The sequence below is a fragment of the Sciurus carolinensis genome, chromosome 7, assembly GCF_902686445.1.
Source record: "Sciurus carolinensis chromosome 7, mSciCar1.2, whole genome shotgun sequence".
Lineage (NCBI taxonomy): Eukaryota > Metazoa > Chordata > Mammalia > Rodentia > Sciuridae > Sciurus > Sciurus carolinensis.
Window position 1 is genome coordinate 22318465 of NC_062219.1, and position 20782 is coordinate 22339246.

At 33.8% G+C, this 20782-nt stretch overlaps 1 protein-coding gene and 1 pseudogene across 1 annotated transcript in view; both read right to left on the reverse strand.

Annotated features, from left to right (window-relative positions):
* The window catches only part of Pex3 (peroxisomal biogenesis factor 3), a 41692-nt gene that overhangs the window by 17825 nt on the left and 3085 nt on the right, over nt 1–20782 (reverse strand). Inside the window, exons 2-8 of the mRNA XM_047557993.1 lie at nt 16839–16970; nt 10487–10568; nt 2734–2777; nt 1383–1507; nt 1020–1086; nt 851–905; nt 131–299 (exon numbers count right to left, since the gene is read on the reverse strand). Coding sequence (XP_047413949.1) covers nt 131–299; nt 851–905; nt 1020–1086; nt 1383–1507; nt 2734–2777; nt 10487–10568; nt 16839–16970 — 674 coding nt within the window. The remainder of the gene's footprint in view (nt 1–130; nt 300–850; nt 906–1019; nt 1087–1382; nt 1508–2733; nt 2778–10486; nt 10569–16838; nt 16971–20782) is intronic.
* On the reverse strand, nt 8771–9064 carry LOC124988411 (general transcription factor IIH subunit 5-like; annotated as a pseudogene).

Sequence of the window (20782 nt, forward strand, 5' to 3'; positions counted from 1 at the left end):
ATTAATGAAGTTTTATTTAAATTATTTCAATCACTTTTCAAGAGACTCAGAAGTCTAAATTTCAAGAGACAGTAACTAATTTAAAAGATATAGAATAGCTGGTTTGGTTAAATGGTTATAAATTAAGCACCTGAACTGCTAATGGAGTTTCTTCATCTGGCATCATATAATGACATAATAAGGATTTGGATTCATCTTTATTAATCCAAGAAGAAGACTTATCCTGTTCAATGAGATTTCTGATTTCTTGTACTTTTTGCTCCAAGTCCAAAAGGGACAAAGAATGTTTAAGAGAAACACTAGAAACAAAGAAAAGAGAATTGGGATAAATTTAAACTATGAAACACATCACATACACATTTTTTTCTCTATAGGCTACTATCTGAAATCCTGTTTCATTTAGTCAAATCTGAAACTGCTGAATGAACTAGTATGGATTAATAAATCAGCTACCAAATAAGGGTCATTACTACAAAGCCAAGAAAAAATCTTGCTGCAGATTAATAAGATTTCTATTGTAATTATAGATTTTATTAGTATAAGTGGGAGATAAAAACCTTGGGTAGATTTTAAAGGAGATTTTTTTCCTTTTATTTCATGACCCAAACATTTCTGATTTGTTTGGAATTCAATAAACAACAAAATATTAAATCTTTCTTTTAAGTATCAATAGGTTGATATTGATGAAGAAAAGGGTATTATAGTGCAATACTCAGGGCTGGTCCCTGTATTAAATTACACAGTTTCACATATCACCACTCATCAAATTACCTGCTTCACTAGAACAATTTAATTTTTCTTCTATTTGTCAGATTCAGGGAGTCAGAAAAGTCAAAGAAAAATGTCTTACCTTCCTAAAATCTTCTGCACAGCTTGTTTAATGACAGTGATCAATTCTGTTAGGCCTATTAATGGAAAAACAAAATTTAAAAAGTCTTGCTCATGTTAAAAATTCCTCAATAATAAATACAAGTAAATGACCTGAAATTAATATAACATGTCACAAGTTAGAATCTTACCATCTCCAAGGAGGTGTTGAATACTTGATAAATATTGCTGTTGGACATCTGGGGGAGCAAGAACTGTCTGTATAAAACAGAAATAAGGTTAAATTATCTAAATTTTTATTAGTAAATAAGTAATTTTTTCAGTATAACTTGAGTTGAGATTTTAAGAATCTAGAATGTCAGGGAAAATATTTTTTAACATACCAAAATATCTATTTTTGAAAGATGAAAAATAATCATAATGCCAAAAGTTTATAATCTCATTTAATACAAAGGTGTTTTCCATAGACACTGTTATCAGAATACATAATATCCAATTAAACTTTGAATTTCTTGAAAGAAAGGGCAATATGTATTTAAGTCTATTAAACTCACTGTGCCATTTTTGCCAACTGCCGCATTATCCAAGTAAATATATCCACCAATTATGTTTAACTGGACTCTCAAAAGAACTACCAGCATGCAAGTACTGTATACAGCCACGATACTTCTTGTGAAACCTTCAGAGAGAAAAGAAATCCTTTGGTATTGTTATTAAAACATCAACAAATGTGTAAAATCCCAAACCATCTCTAAGACTATGTTTCTCATAAGATGACTTTAAAAATGTATTTGTAACTTTATCAAGTATAAATATATATCAATTTAAAATACTTTATATTAGTTCATCTCCTTACAACTTGTTTAAAAATATAGGTATAATCTCTTAATTGAAGTAATAATCAATGAAAATACATTGGGTAAACGAGTAATACAATATAAACTTAGAAAGGTAAACAAGAAAGGATTGCACTAAGAGTAGCAGCCTCTGAACTCAGAGTAATGCAGGGAGCCAGTTTAGAGCTAAGAGAAGGTGGCTAAGCTTGGAAGAACTCCAGCCTTCAATGGCAGGCAAAGTAGGAAAGGCCCCCGTAAAGACTGGAGGAAAGAAAAGGAAAAAATCCAAGCCTACACTTCTTCTCAACAGGATACATTACAGATTATTCATGACAGAGGAGAGAGAAGAGGTGTTGACTGCTGCTGGGAGGTCTAGCAGGTGGAAGATGTCCCAATGGATTTAGCAATACAGACTTACTAGTGATGCCTACAAAATCTGCCAGGGTAGAGATAGGGGTGGAGGCCAGGTTATAGTGTATAAAGTGAGTGACTGTGAAGAAAGGGGATGTAGAAATCTTTGGTAAGAGGGAAAGTAAGCAATAGTTGAAAGGAAATACAGGATACTAGAGAGGTTTCTTTAAGGACAGGCAAGACTTAAGATCATTCAGTTGATAAGGATTAGTTGAATGGACCAAAAACTACAGGAATAATTTTGAGTATGAAGTTTTGAGACATAAGTAGATAAACAGGGCCCAGGAAAGCTCTTTTTTTCAATTTTTACCACTAATGAAGGTTTACATACAGTATCAAAGTAAAGTTCCTAACTGGATTAGAGTAAAAACTTTCTTTAAAATATAATGCTAAACACATCAACATCTAACATAGGCATATGTAGTTTAGGAGTTTCCACATCATAATAAGAACAATAATAATACCACCATCACTAAAATTCACTGAATATTTTCTATGAACAGATATGGATCTATTTGTTTTATGAGCATTAGTTTATTTTATCCTGACAATAACTTTATGAGGCTGGTAAATAAGAGTTATTCATATACTATAGTATAAAAATTTCCCCTTATAAATAGCTTAAGGATGTGTTGCCCCTCAGACTATACAGGCTTACTTATTATCTTCAGATCCTCCCATATTTCTAGCTTGTTTGATGGCCTAAAGGAAAAAAATCAGGAAATATATAAAAATAATAATCCAGATAAGCTAATAGAAAACTTTGAACTAGAATTTTTAAATTAAAAACAATATAGGTAATTGAAGAAGACAAAGCCCACAAAATACAATAAAAACCAATTATAATTCCAGAATCCAATGATAACAATCATTTTCACTGGCATATATTCTTTCAGTCTTTTCCTTCTAAGCATATACATACATGTACTATAAAATCATGAAGGAAAACAAGGAAAGAATGTTTATTTCTTTGCCTTATTTATCATTTTACAAATAAGGAAGATCTTTTACATTATTTATCATTTTACAAATAAGTAGATCTTTTAATCCTCCAAAGGTAAATAATCTGGTGGAATTTTTGTTTCAAAGTATTATTATAAACACACAAATTTACACATATATTTGATATGTCATGCACTATAGTTATCATCACTAGTGATGTTCAAATTGCCTGTCTCTGACCACTAGCAGGTTATTTAGGTAGGCTCCTGGATCTTTTTGAAGTGACTCCAGTAGTCTTTGAGACTTCCTTGATTTCTGACAAGAAAAACTGTTCTGAGTTCATCTTGTGCAATTTTTGGTTCAGACATGAAATTACCTGTATCTCTTAAAGTCCTGGTTCCTTGTCATGGGAAATGGTAACTAGGACCACACCTTTGATTAAGGGCATTCATTTTTACTGAGTAGTTCATTGTTTCTAATCTCTTCAGTGGACAAAGCTGGTGCTTAGTCCTACAGAAGTCCATGAATTAAAGGCTTGGTGCCCAGAGTAGCACTACTGTGAGATGATGAAAGGTTGTAAGGTTATTGGGGCTGTGTCCTCAAAGAGTATTTTGAGACCCTGACCCATGCAGTGTTATTCTTTTTGCTTTCTGGCCACTAGGTAAAGAGTTTGCTCCACCACATACTCCCTGCCATCACTATGACATTCCCACCAGATGCCTAAAGTAATGGATCTGTCTGCTTTTAGACTGGACCTACCAAATCCATAAGCCAAACTAAACTTTCCTTTTTGTAAGTTTATTGTTATAGCAACAGGAAGTTAACTAATACACTGGCAAATATGTGTGTCTCTATTTATATGTACACGCAATTTAAGAGATAAAATACCTCATAACACTGCTATTTTCAATTCAAAATTAGGACAACAGGATTTTTAACTTAATTTCATTGATCTTACATCTGCATTTCATTTTGCCTACACTAAATATCAGTGAAAACATCAAAATTACTAATTTGCTTCATCCCTCAACCCAAGTACTGTAGACTTAAAATATTAAAAAGGGTTTAAAGATTTTTTAAAATACTGTGTGTCAAAGGAATATATGTTTCATGAAAGATACATGGTCCTGTTGTAAAGTCACTTGGCACAGTTTCTGTCTTTTTATTATAGCAAAAACTAGTTTTTTTTTTGTCCCTTTGTTATTTCCAATTTGTCACAGACCAGTATTTTTGTAAAATACAATAAAAAATTGATTACCAGAAAATGAGATTAACCATGAAGATACACAAAATACAAGCTGAAAATCCTTATTATTATTTTTAGACAGCAATTTTTATTTCAATAAAAATTGAATTAACATTACAATTATGGGATATTACTAGTACCACATCTTTCTTTGCCAATGAACAGACTCTAGAGCTTCAGTCATCTCTCACCTAGATGACACAGGTTCAGTAGAGATCTGGAGTAGATCCTACAAAATACCACTATAACCTTAATATAATTTAATATTCAAGACTTCTGGTGGAATGCCATTTTTTCCCTCCTCCTCCTCCCGCTTCCCCTCCTTCTCCTCCTTTTCTCAGTGCTAGGATTTAAGTCCAGGGCTTCATTCGTGCTAGGCAAGCATTCACTGATGACTGACCACAATTTGAGGGTGAGATATTTTAATATAAGGAAATCATATTTTCCTTTGTCATCTCAGAAAAATTTCCAAATGTGAAATAAGCAAGTAATGATCCTCAAAATTTCAACACAGGAAGTGCTCAGCAGCAGCAGTTTGTGGAGGGAAAATTAGGCTATTTGAATGGAAAATTAGGTTATTTGCTGAAACTATGTTATTTGGGGTGATTTTGAACAGAGAGGACAGAGTAATAGCCACCTAGGACATTCCTTTGTGTTGACAGTCAACATAGTTAGATTTTAAAAGTAGATGTAAAAATACTGACCTCAGGGCTACAGACATAGCTTAGTGATAGTGCCTGCCTAGCATGCTTGAGGCCTTGGATTTGATCCTCAGAAGTTAAATATATATGTGTGTGTGTGTACATATATACACATACACACATATATGTAAACATATACATATATATGGCATTCCACCAGGAGTCTTGCATATTAAATTATTTACATTTATATATATTTATACATACATATATATCCATATGTATATATATATATATATATATATATATATATATAGAGAGAGAGAGAGAGAGAGAGAGAGAGAGAGAGAGGGAGAAAGCAGAAGCACACACGTGATATGGGAGAGGGAGTGAGGAACAGAGATATATACATCTGTATATATGTATTTATCTCCCTCTCTCTCTTATATCCCTCAGATTTAAATATATATATATATATATATATAAATTCTGATTCCAAATATATGTAGAAGGACAGAATTAAATACTTTCTGTGAAAAGATTCCCTTCAAATCCTTCATCTGATGGAATTGTACTCCAAGTTAAATACATTCAGACTAGTGTCACTAAAATATATGATTACAAATTAAACTAATCCTTTCAAAGTAATATCTTTCTTGTCATAGATTTTAAGATTCTTTGCCTTCAAACTTTATTTGCATTGTCAGTCTTCAATAAGAATGTTAAATATTAAGAAGTGATAGGTGTATATTTGTTATTATGAAATTGACAAAATAAGGCTATAAGGTCATTTTTTTATTTCTGATTTGTTATTATCAAATTAGTTTAAAGAGAAGATTATCTTGCTTTATCAGTTTATATGAGATCAGAGTTGACTGAATACTAATATAAAAGCAGTCATAAGATTGGAGGCCTTGTTTAATCATACTTTGTAATGGCTCCAGTTTCTTTTTATGCAAATGTTTTTCAAATGAACCTTTTACCCCTAAATTGCAAAATAGTAATTTCAAGTCAAAAGTAAAGAAAGAATAATAATAAAATTTAGATACTTAAAGAAGGAATGATGAAGGAGAATGGTAACTCATCTTAAAATCTGGAATTTAAAGAAATTTGCCTGTGTATTGAGTAAGAAAGGGGAATCACATCTTTTTTTTCCCCACATTTTTTATTGGTGCGTTATAGTTGCACAAAATGTTGCCACATGTTTGTAAATGCACATAATATAACTGTATAATTTGGCCAGTATCATTCTTCAACATTTCTCTTTTCCCTCCCCTCCCTTTCTTATACTGTACTGATCTCCCTTTGATTTTTATGAGACCCTCCCTCCCAACCTTTCTTTTCTTTTTTCCTCTCTAGCTTCCACATATGACCCTTGACATTCTAAGTTTGGCTTATTTTGTTTAACACAATGGTCTTAAGTTCCATCCACTTTCCTGTCAATGACAAAATTTCATTTCATTTTTCTTTATGGCTGAATAAAACTCCCTTGTGTATATATACATTTTATTTATCCATTCATCCAATGATGGACACCTAAGTTGCTTCCATAGTTTGGCTATTGTGAATTTGCATTGTGCTATTATAAACATGGGTATGCATGTATCACTATAGTATGATGACTTTAGTTATTTAGGATAAATACCAAGGAGTGGTATAGCTGGGTCACTTGGTGGTTCCATGCTTAGTCTTTTGAGGAACCTCCATAGTGATTTCCATAGTGGTTATACTAATTTACAATCCACTAATTTACTAATTTAAATTATGCCAGGAGTGCAAAAGTGTTCCCTTTTCTCCATATGCTCTCCAGCATTTATTATTGTTCGTGTCTTGATTAATTGCCATTCTGACAGAAGTGAGGTGAAATCTCAGTGTAGTTTTGATCTGTAGTTCCCTAATTGCTAATGATATTGAACATTTTTCATACATTTGTTGGTCATTTGTGTTTCTTCTTTTGTGAAGTGTCTATTTAGTTAATTTTCCCATTTGTTAATTAGGTTTTTTTTTGGTGTTAGTTTTTTGAGTTATATATTCTAGCTATTAAACCTCTGTTGAATTCTTTTCTTTAAAGTTGTCCAGGATTATAACCAGAATTAATCCTTTTCTCCTCTATATAGCCCATAATTTCTCCTCACATCTTCTACTATGACACTAAAAACTCTTGCATTATGATAATTTTGTCTACTCCTTCCTTTGGCTTTGGATGGTGGAAGCCACCATGCCCCCTCATGCCAGAATCCTGCATTTCTGCAGAGCTAGTACCACATGATTGAAGCCAAGGTCTGCAATCATCTTGAGCAGTAGCCAAGCATCATGGGACCATGGATGTAGCAGCCTCTGAGTGCTTGGGTGGCTAAGAATGGTAAAAAAACAAAAACAAAAACAAAAAACAAAAACAAAACAAACTTCCTAGGCTCCTGTGCAAGCAGAATGCTCCCATGGTCTCCTCTCAAAACAATTTACTTTTACACCCTTGAGCCTGAGATGGGTGTGATCTTGCCAATTCCTGAGATGTCCTTGAGCCATCTTTCCTATCAAATCTGTGCAATGGCTATGTCTTTAACAATCATAACTCCCTTAGTCTTAGTTTTACTCACTTTTCTGGACAAATTGCAAGTTTTTCAAATCTTTCTGCTTTGCTTTCTGCTCCTGATTATCACAGTAAACTTGGATAAAAGTGCCAGAAATATCCATGCCACTTCCTAAATGCTATGTTGCCTTGAATTTTCCTCTGCTAAATTAATTAGTCCATCATCTTTAAATTCAAACACACAGGAAGTCTTAGGAGCAGGGCAAAATATAGACAACTGCTTTGCCAGAACACAGTATGAATGGCCTTGAGTCCGCTTTCCAATAAAGTCCTCCTTTTTTTCTGAAATCTCATAAGCCCACTCTTCACTGTCTATAGTCCTATTGGCATTCTGGTCCTCTGAGCCCCTACTAGAATGTCCCACTAACTCCACTTATCACATTCTAAAGCTTTTCCAGCTTGCATCTCTAAACTTTTCAAAATTCCTCCTGCTGCAAACCATCTCCTAAGGCTTCTGAACCACATGGTCAGATAGTCACAACAATGACCCCATCTCTCAGTTCTAATTTCTGTTTTAGTCAGCTTTTCATCACTGTGGCCAAAAGATATGACAATAACAACTTAAAGGAAGAAAAGTTTATTTGGGCACATAGTTTCAGAGGTCTTCATCCATAGTTGACCACAACGATAACTCTGAGCCCGAGGTGAGGCAGAACATCATGGCAGAATGGTATGATGGAGGAAAGCAGCTCAGGAAGTAGCAACCAGGAAGCAGAGAGTGAGCTCCACTCACTAAGGACAAAATATAACCCACAAAGGCATACCCCGAGTAACCTAATCCCTTCAATCACACCCTGCCTACAGTTACCACCCAGTTAATCTATATCAGATTAATCCACCAATTAGGTCACACCTCTCATAATCTAATCATTTAACCTCTGAAAACCATAAGAATATCTTAATTATCTTTGTGTGTGTGTGTGTGTGTGTGTGTGTGTGCATGTGCGCGTGTGTATGCGTGTTCTGGGGACCAATTCTAGGGCTATAAGCATGGTCACCACATATAGGCTCCACCATTGAGCTACATACCCAACCCCTACCTTAATTATTTTTTTTAAAAACATTTATGTTTTTATTTTATAAAAGGATAATAAAAGTTAAATTACAGTCAACTGTTAAAGCTCTTTTTTTTAAAAAAAATTCTGAAGTACAACAAAAATCAGTTCAAGGATTTTGTCTGAACAAATGGTTAGTCTTTCCATGGTATGCTCCTCAGTCACATAAGAAACTGAATGGGGACAGTCTTTCCTACTTGTTGCTTATAATTCCTAAGGAGTCAATATCTAGTATTTAACTTCTGGGTAAAAGAAAAAGTATTTTGGTTCATTAATTCACCTACTCACTCCTGGAGGACATTAACCAACTGTGCTATTGTGAAGACATGAGTGTCATCAATATCTTGAATGATGAACTTCTTCCCCAGGGCATTGGACTCATCCAAGTACAGCGGAAACTGCTTCATGGCAGGATCCCATTCTATAGACACTCCTTTCAAGACAGTAACCATCTATTTCCAGTCAGAAGGTACAGATGACCTCAATGATCCTCCACCCATAGACCCAGCAGAGCCTCCTAACCCCTATCTTGATTATCTTGAATCTCCCATATCATATGGGACTAGGACCTGCCTTTCAGGATACAGATTAACCAAGAAGAAAAAATGCCACTGTTATTACCTCTGTTTTTATGTTAACTAATATTTATTTACTTCATCTGTTTTGCCTCAGTATGACTCAAACTTAACGCAATTAAAATCTATTTATTTTCTATCTTATACTAATGTATAGGTGGGGATTAGGTATTATTTGAGAATAATCAACTCATATGTATCTTTTTATATAATTATACAAATTAATATATAAACCAAACCTTACATCTCTAAGTAGGGGTTAAAGTCAGTCTACCTCTAAGAATGATGAAATTTATGGAGGGAAAAATCCTTTGTCACTGGTAGTATACTTTAATTAGATTAAAAAAATCTAAGTACATAAAACCATTGCTATTTTGAGAAGTATTCTCTGCATATAAAAATATTTCAAAGAAATTTTCTAGCTTCTTATTTAACCTGTCTGAGCATGAAAATCCTATGTGCAAAATGGAGATGATAATGTCTATCTCACAGGGATACTTTGAAAATTGAATAGGAGCATGTATGCATGGAAGGTATCTAGCACTGGGTCTGGCACAGAAAGACTCTAGAAATAGCATTTTTCCCCCGTGGGTATTTTAAGGGTGATTACAAGGCAAATAAATACTTCAGTAAGGCCACAGTGATTAAAATTTATTTAGTGTTGGAGATAAAGCTCACCGGCAGTATATGGGGCTCTGGGTTTGGTCACCAGCATTATGCATACACATATACACAAGCACATAACATTTACTTAGTGAAAGAATCCCCACACTTAATCTTCTTCATTAAAAGAAGAAGTCATTTCCTCCTGGAAGTCTTCTCAAGCTAACAAAAATCATACTAATATGATATATAAAGTCATATACATGAAAGTGCTTTATAAAATGGTATTATTAGCATTGTGTGCAAGTGTTATATTTGTATTTCACTTTGTTAATGATATATAATTTCATGTGCCTTGTTTATTTAAAATGTTGTTAACATGCCTCATTTATTACCCTGTAAACAGTATAAGAAGCACAATGTTTAATATAAGTTTGTCTGCTTCACAACATCTGGTTCAGGAATATGTTCCATGAATACTCAATAATTAAATTTCTGAAAAATATCAACATTATATAAAACCTATTTATATAAATAAAGGATAACATATTGGTGCTCTAAATTATTTGCATAATTAGAGCAGAAATAAATGAGCAAAATAAAATATGAATTCAGTGATAAAGTCACTGGTTTTTTTTTTTTTCCTGAACTATATAAGTTTTCATTAAAAAGAAAAGAAAACAAAGACTTTGGGAAAATAATTTTGTTCATTCTATCAAGTGTAGTCCATGAACAAAACTTGATGTAACTTGTATTTACCTGTTTTTTAGCAGAGCTGTAAGGCTTTCAGAATTGAGTTGCTGCATTAAGGCCTCTCTCAGTGTTGGAAGCATGGACAGCACTATAATACAAACAGAAAATAAAAAGATCACAAGTGGCATGACTGCAATCACTGAGAAAAACATTATTTCAGGCTATAGGATAAGTAACTAGTAAGAGTTGGAAGGAATGTCAAGGCTAAAGAATTCCAATTAATATTATTAGTGATATGAAACTAGTAGGTGCTAATAAATCATGTACTTGCTCATGTTATCTCAACAAAATTATACATGTGCTATGATCACAGCCATGTAAACAAGTACATGCAGAAGAATGAATGAAAACAATTACTCCTGAGTGGTAACAATAGTGGTCAATGGGCTATGGATTATGAATAATTCTATTTTTATTCTTTTCTGTACTCTCCAAGTTTTTTTTACAATAAATGTTTATTTCTGATATAATGAAAATGATTAAGACATTTTTATATTCAGATATACTTTTTCTACATATTTTATATATAATGTTAGAAAAAGGTTTATTAAAAACTTTAAAACATTACATATTATAACACCAAAAAAAAGTACATTAGGCTAGGAATGTACTAAAAGTACTAAAAGTACTGCTGACTTTTAGTTTTAGTTTTGCCAGTGGCTATTTTGTATCTATCATTCCCAAGAATAAGATGAAGACAAAATAAGATACAGTACTCATGGAAAAAAACCTTGTAATTACTTTGTGTCTTGCAATTTCTTACACATGGTTTAAGAAATGCTAGAGCCACACACATACATAAATTTAAATGAATTTCTGACACTAAGTAAATCATGAAAAAAATGAAAAAATCAAGAGATCACAAATACCATTCTAAAAGGGAAATTTCTAGTATATGATTTTTATTTCTCAACTAGGTAAAATAGTCAATATAAAATCCAATATTTCTCCTATAGAAAATTCAGGTTTTAATCTAGTCAACATTTATCTCAATATTGCATCTCTTAGCTTCAGCATATTTCTTCAACCTGCATTTAAAATCTCTTAAGTTATTTATACCATTATCAAACCAGCAGCTCAGAACCAATATAAAAGGTAGCTTGTCGCTTAGTGTATTTGGTATAGATATCTAGTCCAAACACAATATAGCTGGCTATCTGTATCAGTGGGTTCTGCACCTGCAGATTCAACCAACTGCAAATAAAAAATATCTGAAAAAACTGGGTCTGGGGCTTGGAGGATAGCTCACTGGTAGAACACTACCTTTGCACAGACAAAGCCCTGCATGGGTTTGATTCCCAGTACCATAAAACAAAAATTTTGTCTGTACTGGACACATACAGATACTTTTTCTTATCATTATTCCCTAAACAATACAGTATAACAACTTTATATTATATTAGGTATTATAAGCAATATAGAAATGATTTAAACTATATGGGAGGATGCGTGTAGATTATTATAAGTACCATGCTATTTAATATAAAACTTGTGCATCCTCAGATTTTGGAAACATAGGAAAATCCTTCACCAGTCTTCAACTGTGTGTCCTTGAGCAAGTTACTTAACTTCTCTGTCCCTCGGTTTTCTAATCTGTACATTAAGGGTAACAGAGGAACTACCTCATAGGACTGATGCTAAGGATTGAGACATAAAACAAGAACAGTGCTTATTTGCTCATGGAAATGTTCAGTAAGTTTTTACTACTATGCTTATTTGTCTCCTTATTCACTCTAGTTTGTAAACATGTTAACATATGAGATGCAGACATGTATATTCTGACTACTTAAGAATGTGCTAGAAGAATAAATAAAGGACATGGGTGTGATCACTGGTCAAAATTACTTGTCAAGAGGGTCCTCACAGTGAGTGCACTATAGATGGCAAGTTTTAAAACAGGCAGATTAAAAATAGAGAGTCAAATGCCCTTCTTTGGTCTTTGTTTCTGGGTAACAGAACTGAACACAAGAGGTGGATCACCACGAACTGACACATCCTACCCAGGTCTAGCTGTCTACATTGGCTTCCACACTTCCCTCCCCTGGAGGGTCTCCTAAAGGCTGCTATGAAAATCCTTGGAAATAAGGCCAGCTTTTATGGTTTTCCAATTAAGTCATTTAGTTTGCTGTTGAGGGTTATCTTACTTGTCTAGGGGACTAAGTTATAAGAAATGGTGTGAGTTATTGCTCAGCAATAATCCTGTTGTTAGGAGTTAGCAACATGTCTGATTTTCAGATAGCATTATTATGTTCTATATTTGTGTTTACTGCATATTTTGTGTGGTTTTATTTGGCATTTATTTGTGTTTTGAGGTCTTACAATGTTTTTGTGTTTCTGATGCTAATAATTAAAGTTTGTAAGACTGTAGAATGCAAAACTTTGACATGCTAAACTGTCTTATTAGAGGAAAACATATCTGAGTGAGTTAAAAAAAAAGAATGTGCTAGGATCCTTTGATCTGAACCACATATTTATTACTGTAGTTGAAGAGTAAATTATTTCTAGAAGTCATATCATACTATTTGTTCTTAACAAGTATATATTCATCTAGAATTCCTGATGTTTCTTCATGTCCTGCTCCCAAGCAAACTTGGGTAATTCCATATTTGTACAGTTAACTCTACATGCAGAATAATTCATTTATTGCAACCTAGCACTTAAATGGGTCAAGACTATTTTGTATATTGTAACATCATTTGTGGTATCAGCTATGCATACAAGTATCACGTCATGTGTAAATTCAATAAGCTTCCCTCATCAAGAAGGAAAGTGAAAAGGGAAAGCACAGAAGCATTCCATTAGATACTATCTTTCAAGATTGTATCAACTTCTTAGGTAAAAAAAAACAAAAAGCAAAAAAAGCTAGTTCTATTTACCCAAAAATATTAAAATTTTCTAGTATGTTCACTACAGATTTCTAAATAAAAGATAGAAATTTGATCATGTCATTATCAGTACATACCAGAAAGTCAATCAGCCACGTTTTTAAGTGAAACTATATTTTGCCTCCTAGTAATCAGCATGTTATTTTAAAAACTTTCTATAGTCAGCTCTTTCTTCATCTGAGGATTGTGACAGTCATGGACATGGGTCACCATCTTCTGTTGGGAGCAAAATAGTCAACTGACAGCCCTACCTGCCACCCTTTAGATCCATTGCTGTGTTTGCACTGATCCTTGCCAATGAGAATGCTGTGGTGGGGACTCCTCTACTAGAGAACTCCACTGACCTGCCCAGCGCCCCTAGAACTGTGCTATAGTCTGAGGCTCTCCTTACCTAATCTTTCTTCCTTCTCCCTTCCTTTCAGAAACGTCAGACCAGATTGTGGTATAAAGGCTTTCCTTGCCTTCCCTTGCTCCCTCCCCAAGAAATCTCTCACATATCTATTCCCAGCTTAGCATTTGCATCCTGGAGCAACCAAAGTGAAATAAGGATCCACATCAAACTGAAATATATCTTGAGACCCCCAAAGCTGCCTTTTTGTATTTTCTGAAAATTTGAGTATCACTTGAAATGAATCGTTCCTATTCTTTAAAAATTCATCAAAATGTTCTTGGAAGTACCACTACGTTAAGTGCTGAATGTTAAAGAAACATGCTTTTAAAAGTTCTAATTTACTGAGTATTTATTATGTGCCAAGCACTTTATAAGCATTATTTCATCACACTCTCATGAAACATTTCTGAAGTGGCTTTTATGATGTTTATTTTGTAAAGAAGAGGAATGTGATTTAGATTGGCTCAAAGACATACAGATAAAACAAGTCAAACTGGAAACAAGACTAGATCTGCCTCGCCCCAGGCCCTGTGCCTGTGTCACATCAGAGTGGTCATTGTATACGGTATTTCTGATCACTCTCTGTTTTACTGAAGAGAAGTGTTTTTCTGTGTAATATTACTTCAAATATTAAAACTCATACCTGAGCAGTAACTTAGGATATATCTCTTTCACTTCTTGATTTTAGCCTCTTTATCTGAAAATTGAGGCAAGTGACATAAAAATAAAGTCCTTTTGCTCTGAAAAAAAAAGTTCTATACTTTTAGAGTTTAAAAGGAGCACTTAGCTTTATAAAATCTTTCTAAATTGTTCTTGAAAGAAATATTAGAGAAAAGATTAAACTTTAAACAATGAAAAAGATGAACAGGGTTTTTTCCTAAAGTATAAACTTTTTTTAAAATATTTTTTTATTTGTTCTAATTAGTTGTCTAATTAGTTGTTCTAATTGTCTACATGACAATAGAATGCATTTGACACATCATACATAAATGGAATATAACTTATCATTCTTCTGGTTGTACATGTAGAGCTACACTGGTCATGTACTCATATATGCACATAGAGTAATAATGTCCAATTCATTCTATTATCCTTCCTACCCACTTCCCTCACTTCACTCCCCTCTGTCTAATCCAAAGTATCTCAATTCTTCCTTAGCCCCACCTCTTATTGTGAATTAGCATCTGCATATGGAGAAAACATTTGGCCTTTGGTTCTTTGGGACTGGCTTATTTTGCTTAGCACAATATTCTCCAGTTCCATCCATTTACCAGCAAAGGCCATAATTTCATTCTTCTTTAAGGTTGAGTAATACTCCATTTTATTTTTATTTTTACAGACTGCATTTTGATTCATTGTACACAAATGGGGTACAACTTTTCATTTCTATGGTTGTACATGATGTAGAGTCACGCCATTTGTGTAATCATACACGAAAATAGGGTAATAATGTCTGTCTCATTCCACTATCTTTCCTTCCCCCACCCCTCCCCCCATTTCCCTCTACACAATCCAAAGTTCCTCCATTCTTCTCTAACCCCCCTCTGGCTCCCTCCCCCTCCCCCAGTTGTATATCATCATCTACTTATTAGAGAAAACATTTGGCCTTTGTTTTTTTGGGATTGGCTTATTTCACCTGGCATGATATTCTCCAACTCCATCCATTTACCTGCAAATGCCATAATTTTAATCTTCTTTGTGGCTGAATAATATTCCATTGTGTATATATATACCACAGTTTCTTTATCCATTCATCAACTGAAGGGCATCTAGGTTGGTTCCAAAATCTAGCTACTGTGAATTGAACTATTATCAACATTGACATGGCTATGTTACTGCAGTATGCTGATTTTAAGTCCTTTGGGTATAAACAGAGGAGTGAGATAACTGGGTCAAATGGTGGGTCCATTCCAAGTTTTCTGAGGAGTCTCTATACTGCTTTCCAGAGTGGCTGCACCAATTTGCAACTCCACCAGTAATATACTTCAGATATACCACTAATCTCCAAAATTTATGAAGAACTTAAAAAACTTTACACCAAAAATATAAAGAACCCAATCAATAAATGGGCTAGGGAACTGGGCAGACACTTCACAGGTGACCAACAAATATATGAAAGTGTTCAATATCTCTAGTAATTAGAAAAATGCAAATTAAAACTACCCTAAGATTTCACCTCACTCCAATTAGAATGGCTATTATCAAGAACACAATCAATAATAGGTGTTGGCGTGGATGTGGGGAAAAAGATGAACAGGTTTGACGTAGATTTGAGAATCAATTCTTCAAGAGTTATATCAATTAAAACATAACACCTTGTTCTCTTCAAATATTAGCAATTGGTTTTATATGGCATTCAACCAATCAGTTTCTAGCTCCAGAAGTTAAATTATTACCATTACTGAGTGGATGTACACTATTGTGAAAGACTTACAGGTCTGTAATTGCCTTGTCTAAATTTAACAAACTTAGGACTCTTCACTATGACCCACAAGGCCTGCATATCAGGTCTACCTCTGTGGCCTTGTTTCCTATCACTCACCCATGGCTCATTCCTTTCTAGCTACATGGCTGTTTCTTGAATGTCCCAAACTTGTTCTCACCCCAGCCATTTTGTATGGCTTGCTCCATTGTACTGAGTGGTTTCTCCTCAGACGTCACCTCCTCAAAGAGACCTGACTGCTGATCATCCTCTCTTAAGGGACATCATCACTCCTCATACAGCTTTATTCTCCTTATAGCAGTCATCACTGCTGAAAGTCTTTCATTTGTTGTTAATCATCTTTTCTTCTCACTAGAATATAAACCCAAAGATCAGGGAGTCTTAAAAATATTGTCCACTCTCTGCTTCCCCAGTGCTGGGCACTGCAAGTATTTGCTGAATGAATATATAAAATAAGTGAACAACTATTTATAATGACTTTTAAAGATTCATATGGAAATAATGTATTTCAGTTAATGTAAATACTTGCTAGATTAATCATTCTTTGTCTTTTTCTCTAAATTTGGTCTTGGAAATATGCAAATTACAACAAATTAACAAGCAAATGTATACATGCATAAATATTTATCTCTGCCCTACCTGTCATATTGCAAGTCCTCTGGTTACTTTCAAAATGATATTGCCGTCGTGCTTGGGCAATGTATTCTGCAGCCTCCCTTTCTTGTATTTCTCTTATTTTCTTCTGTCCATATTTCCCCAGGATATATACTCCTAAAAAAATAAAGTAGTATATAATCAGAGTACGAAAAATGCCAAACAGTATTTTTAACTTGCTTTATCCAATTATAAGGTTTATATTAGGGAAAAGTTAAAAATTATAATTTCTAAAAAAAATCTATATTAAAAAATTATATACAACTAAATTAAAGACAAGGAGAAAGAGATTAATGTTTTAATGACCAAGACAGAGGAAATGATGGGCACATAAGAGAAAGAAAGGAATTAAATCTAGAAAGTCTGGCAATGACTAACAGTTAACTGGAGACACTGTAAATGTCCAGTAATAGGGTATTGTTTAAATAAATCATGGCCTAAACACACAATGGAATCTCATACAGCTATTAAAAACCACATTGCTAAATAGTTAATGAGCCAAGGAAATATGTTTTATGATCTTAGATGGAAAAATAAGATATCAGAAGTTTTATTTTTTTCATTTCTCACAGAAAGAGATGAGTTTTAATTTCTAGCTTATAATAAAGTGAACATTGCTGGCTGATGGGATAATAGGTGATTCCCACCCCCCTATTTGCTTTTTATTTTCCATATTTTCTTTAATGAACATATAATACTTTTAAAAACTTTTAAGATAAATTTTTAAAAAGGAACAATGAAAGAAAGGTAGGTAGTCAGGTAGGCATTTATCCATCCATGTGTTTGAAAAATCTCTGAAAAGGATAGAGAATGAAACTTGGAATATCTAGAAACCAGTAACTTAAATATAAAAGGGAAATATGTTTACGGTATAAAAACATAGGTGGTATCATGTGTTCTGTAATTAAACATATTTCAGCATATACAGTATAAAATGTGTATACTCTAGTCTACACCCAAGGTGGTATATGGTTGGTTGTTCCAGTTAAGAATGTGAACACAACAGTGTTTAGTTAGTATATGATCAAAGGACACATTCTAAAGCTTAAGTGCTTCAGTTAACTTTTATCTATGATCAGGAACAAATACTTTGTTAATTAGTACACTGAATATCAGAATTGGATTTTCATAGATTAAATTAGTGGTGTTCAAGATACTGGACTACAGCTGGGTGTGGTGGCGCACACACGTAATCCCAGTGGCTCAGGGGGCTGAGGCAGGAGGATTGCAAGTTCAAAGCCAGACTCAGAAAAGTGAGGTGCTAAGCAACTCAGTGAGACCCTGTCTCTAAATAAAACACACACACGCACGCATGCACACACACAGAGACACACAAATAAGGCTGGGGATGTGGCTCAGTGTTTGAGTACCCCTGAGTTCAATCCCTGTTATCCCCTCTCCCCCAAAAAAGATACTGGATTAGCTAAAACATTTTAGTAATATTCATATGAATGTGAATACATGAATCTACCAAGACCTACAGCCTTGGGAATGGCTTAGTCTGGGATCTTGAAGATTCAGAGGATTCTTTCTAGTGAACATGAGTCAAATGAGTTTAGATGACCAGCTGACTTCTATAGTTAGAATACTGTTGCATATGTTTTAGGTAAATCTTTTATATATGGTTTTGTCATATCACTAAAGAAGTATAGAATGCAATGAACTTATAGAACAGGTTGTGTTACTTTTTCATCTTTGTTTGCTGATACTCTTTTTATGTGTGTCAGAACTTGGCTTCATTATAACCAGGCAGAGAGGCTGTAGGAGAGTAACTAATCCTCATTTACCTCCAACCGTCTGTGGCCTGCAATACCTTCTAAAACGAATTTAAGAACTGTGCATGACCTAAATAACTGGATTTGGTATGTTTGTCACAAATTAGGAGGGGACAGCCCTGTAGGAACTGCAAAATAAATATTTATTCTACAGTTAACACAGATGTGCTACATATTTTTAAAAATAGTTCAGTAAGACTATATACTATGATAATTAGAAATATAGTAAGATCGTTTTGCTACATTTATATATATATAAATGCATTACAGTCATGCTTAAAGGACATATACAAGTTCACCTACGGAGCTTCATGGCTACCTTTCTTGTAATCGATCCTAAATAAACTGATAGTGTCACAATACCAACAGAATGAACAAACTGACATGTTTCACAAATACCTTGACAAGCAACTCTGATATAACTAGTTCTGCATGAAATGCTTGTGTCTTATTCTCATAATACATGGAAAATTAGGCTAAAATCCTAGATTCAATATTTTTGTTTAATTAGCACTAAAGTTCCTATACAAGGTGTAGTTCACCCCGGTTCCACAACCAATATTCATAAATTTTGTTATATTTGTCTCCCTCAGAAAATAAGAATGAGGAAAGAAAATTCATTAGCTAAAACATGGAGCTCTGGACTCTGTATATACTTGAATAGCAGCTTGAATTTGGGCCTGGAAGATAAGACATCTTGATGGTTCTGGTGCCAAGTAGTTAGATGACTTTAAAGCAGGTTCTTTTCTCTCTCTGGGATCTAAACTTCTTCATGCAATGACAGATCAGGATTGTATAAGCTTTAAAGTTTCTTCTGTAGCTATAACTTTGTTTATGAATAATGGACGCCTTTATTAAATACCTCAAAAATAAACGTAAAATGTAAGGTTCCCTTTCAGAACACTGCTGGTAAAGCAAAATATCTTTTAGTCATTCCATATTTCAGTTGTTTTAAAACCATCTTCTCTTTCAGGATAAAAATTCCTACAATGCAATTATTTACCAGGTTAAACATTTCAATAACAGTTTGAAAAATAATCTGTTAACATTGTTCCCAATATAACAGATCCAAATCCTGCTATTCTATTTCAGAAATAATTTTATGAAGTTTTGCTATTTTTCTTTATCATGACATGTTTAGAACCTGAATTAGTGCTCTTGAACTGAGGCTTAATAGCTTCCTAATTCTTTTCTTTTGTTAAAGTCTTACTGATACACAATGGGAACTCTCTTAAATATTTGCCAAATTAATTAAGGAATTCTTGAACTGCACTTCAGACCCAAAGGATCAGAATCTGGGGAAGTGGAGTCTATATTTTTATTAATCCCTTAAGGAATTTTTTTCCGTACTACAGTCTGAGAAGCACTGATACACAGGATACTATCCACATTATTTAGAGTAGGGTAATAAGGAAGGTTCTTCACAATTTATGACCTAGTGACTTTTTCAAATCAATCTTTTACCACTCCCCACTGGTTAGCTATAGTGAACTACACTTTGACTCATCTAAATCAGGGTTTCTGTATCCCTTGTACAACTCCTTTTCATTCTGTGCCCTCGTCTCCTTTGCTAGCTTTAGAACTTAAGTGGAACTTCTGTGAAGGTTGCTAGACAACTTCATGCTTCTCTCTCCTCTGCTTCTACAGTACTCTGCTCTCTTTTTGTACTATAATACTATCATTGTACTACTTTTATTTCTATTTCTGCTTTCCAGATTGCATCACGAGTTCCTCAGTCAAGAATTGTGTATTATTTCTTTGTATTCCCAGAGTCCAGTACAAAGTAATGAATAATGAGTCCAGTAATGAATGTAGGCACTTACTATCATTAAAATGCTTGTTGAGTGAATTAATAAATTAATGAATGAATAAAAATCAGAAGAGTCCAGAAATGACAAAATTTAAGACATAAACTACAAGTCAATGTTCTGTGATTTTCCAAAAATCAGCAAGCCAATATATATGGATCTGGTTGCTTTCTGTTCTGTAATACTTTCTCTAGTGCAATGATTTTCCATGGCTTGGGCACCCCTGCGGGCTTTAAAACTCTTTCAGGGGATCTGTAAGGTCATAACTATTATTGTAATAGTACTAAAACATAATGTGCCATTTTCATTATCAATCTCTCATGAGTGTACAGTGGACATTCCTAAA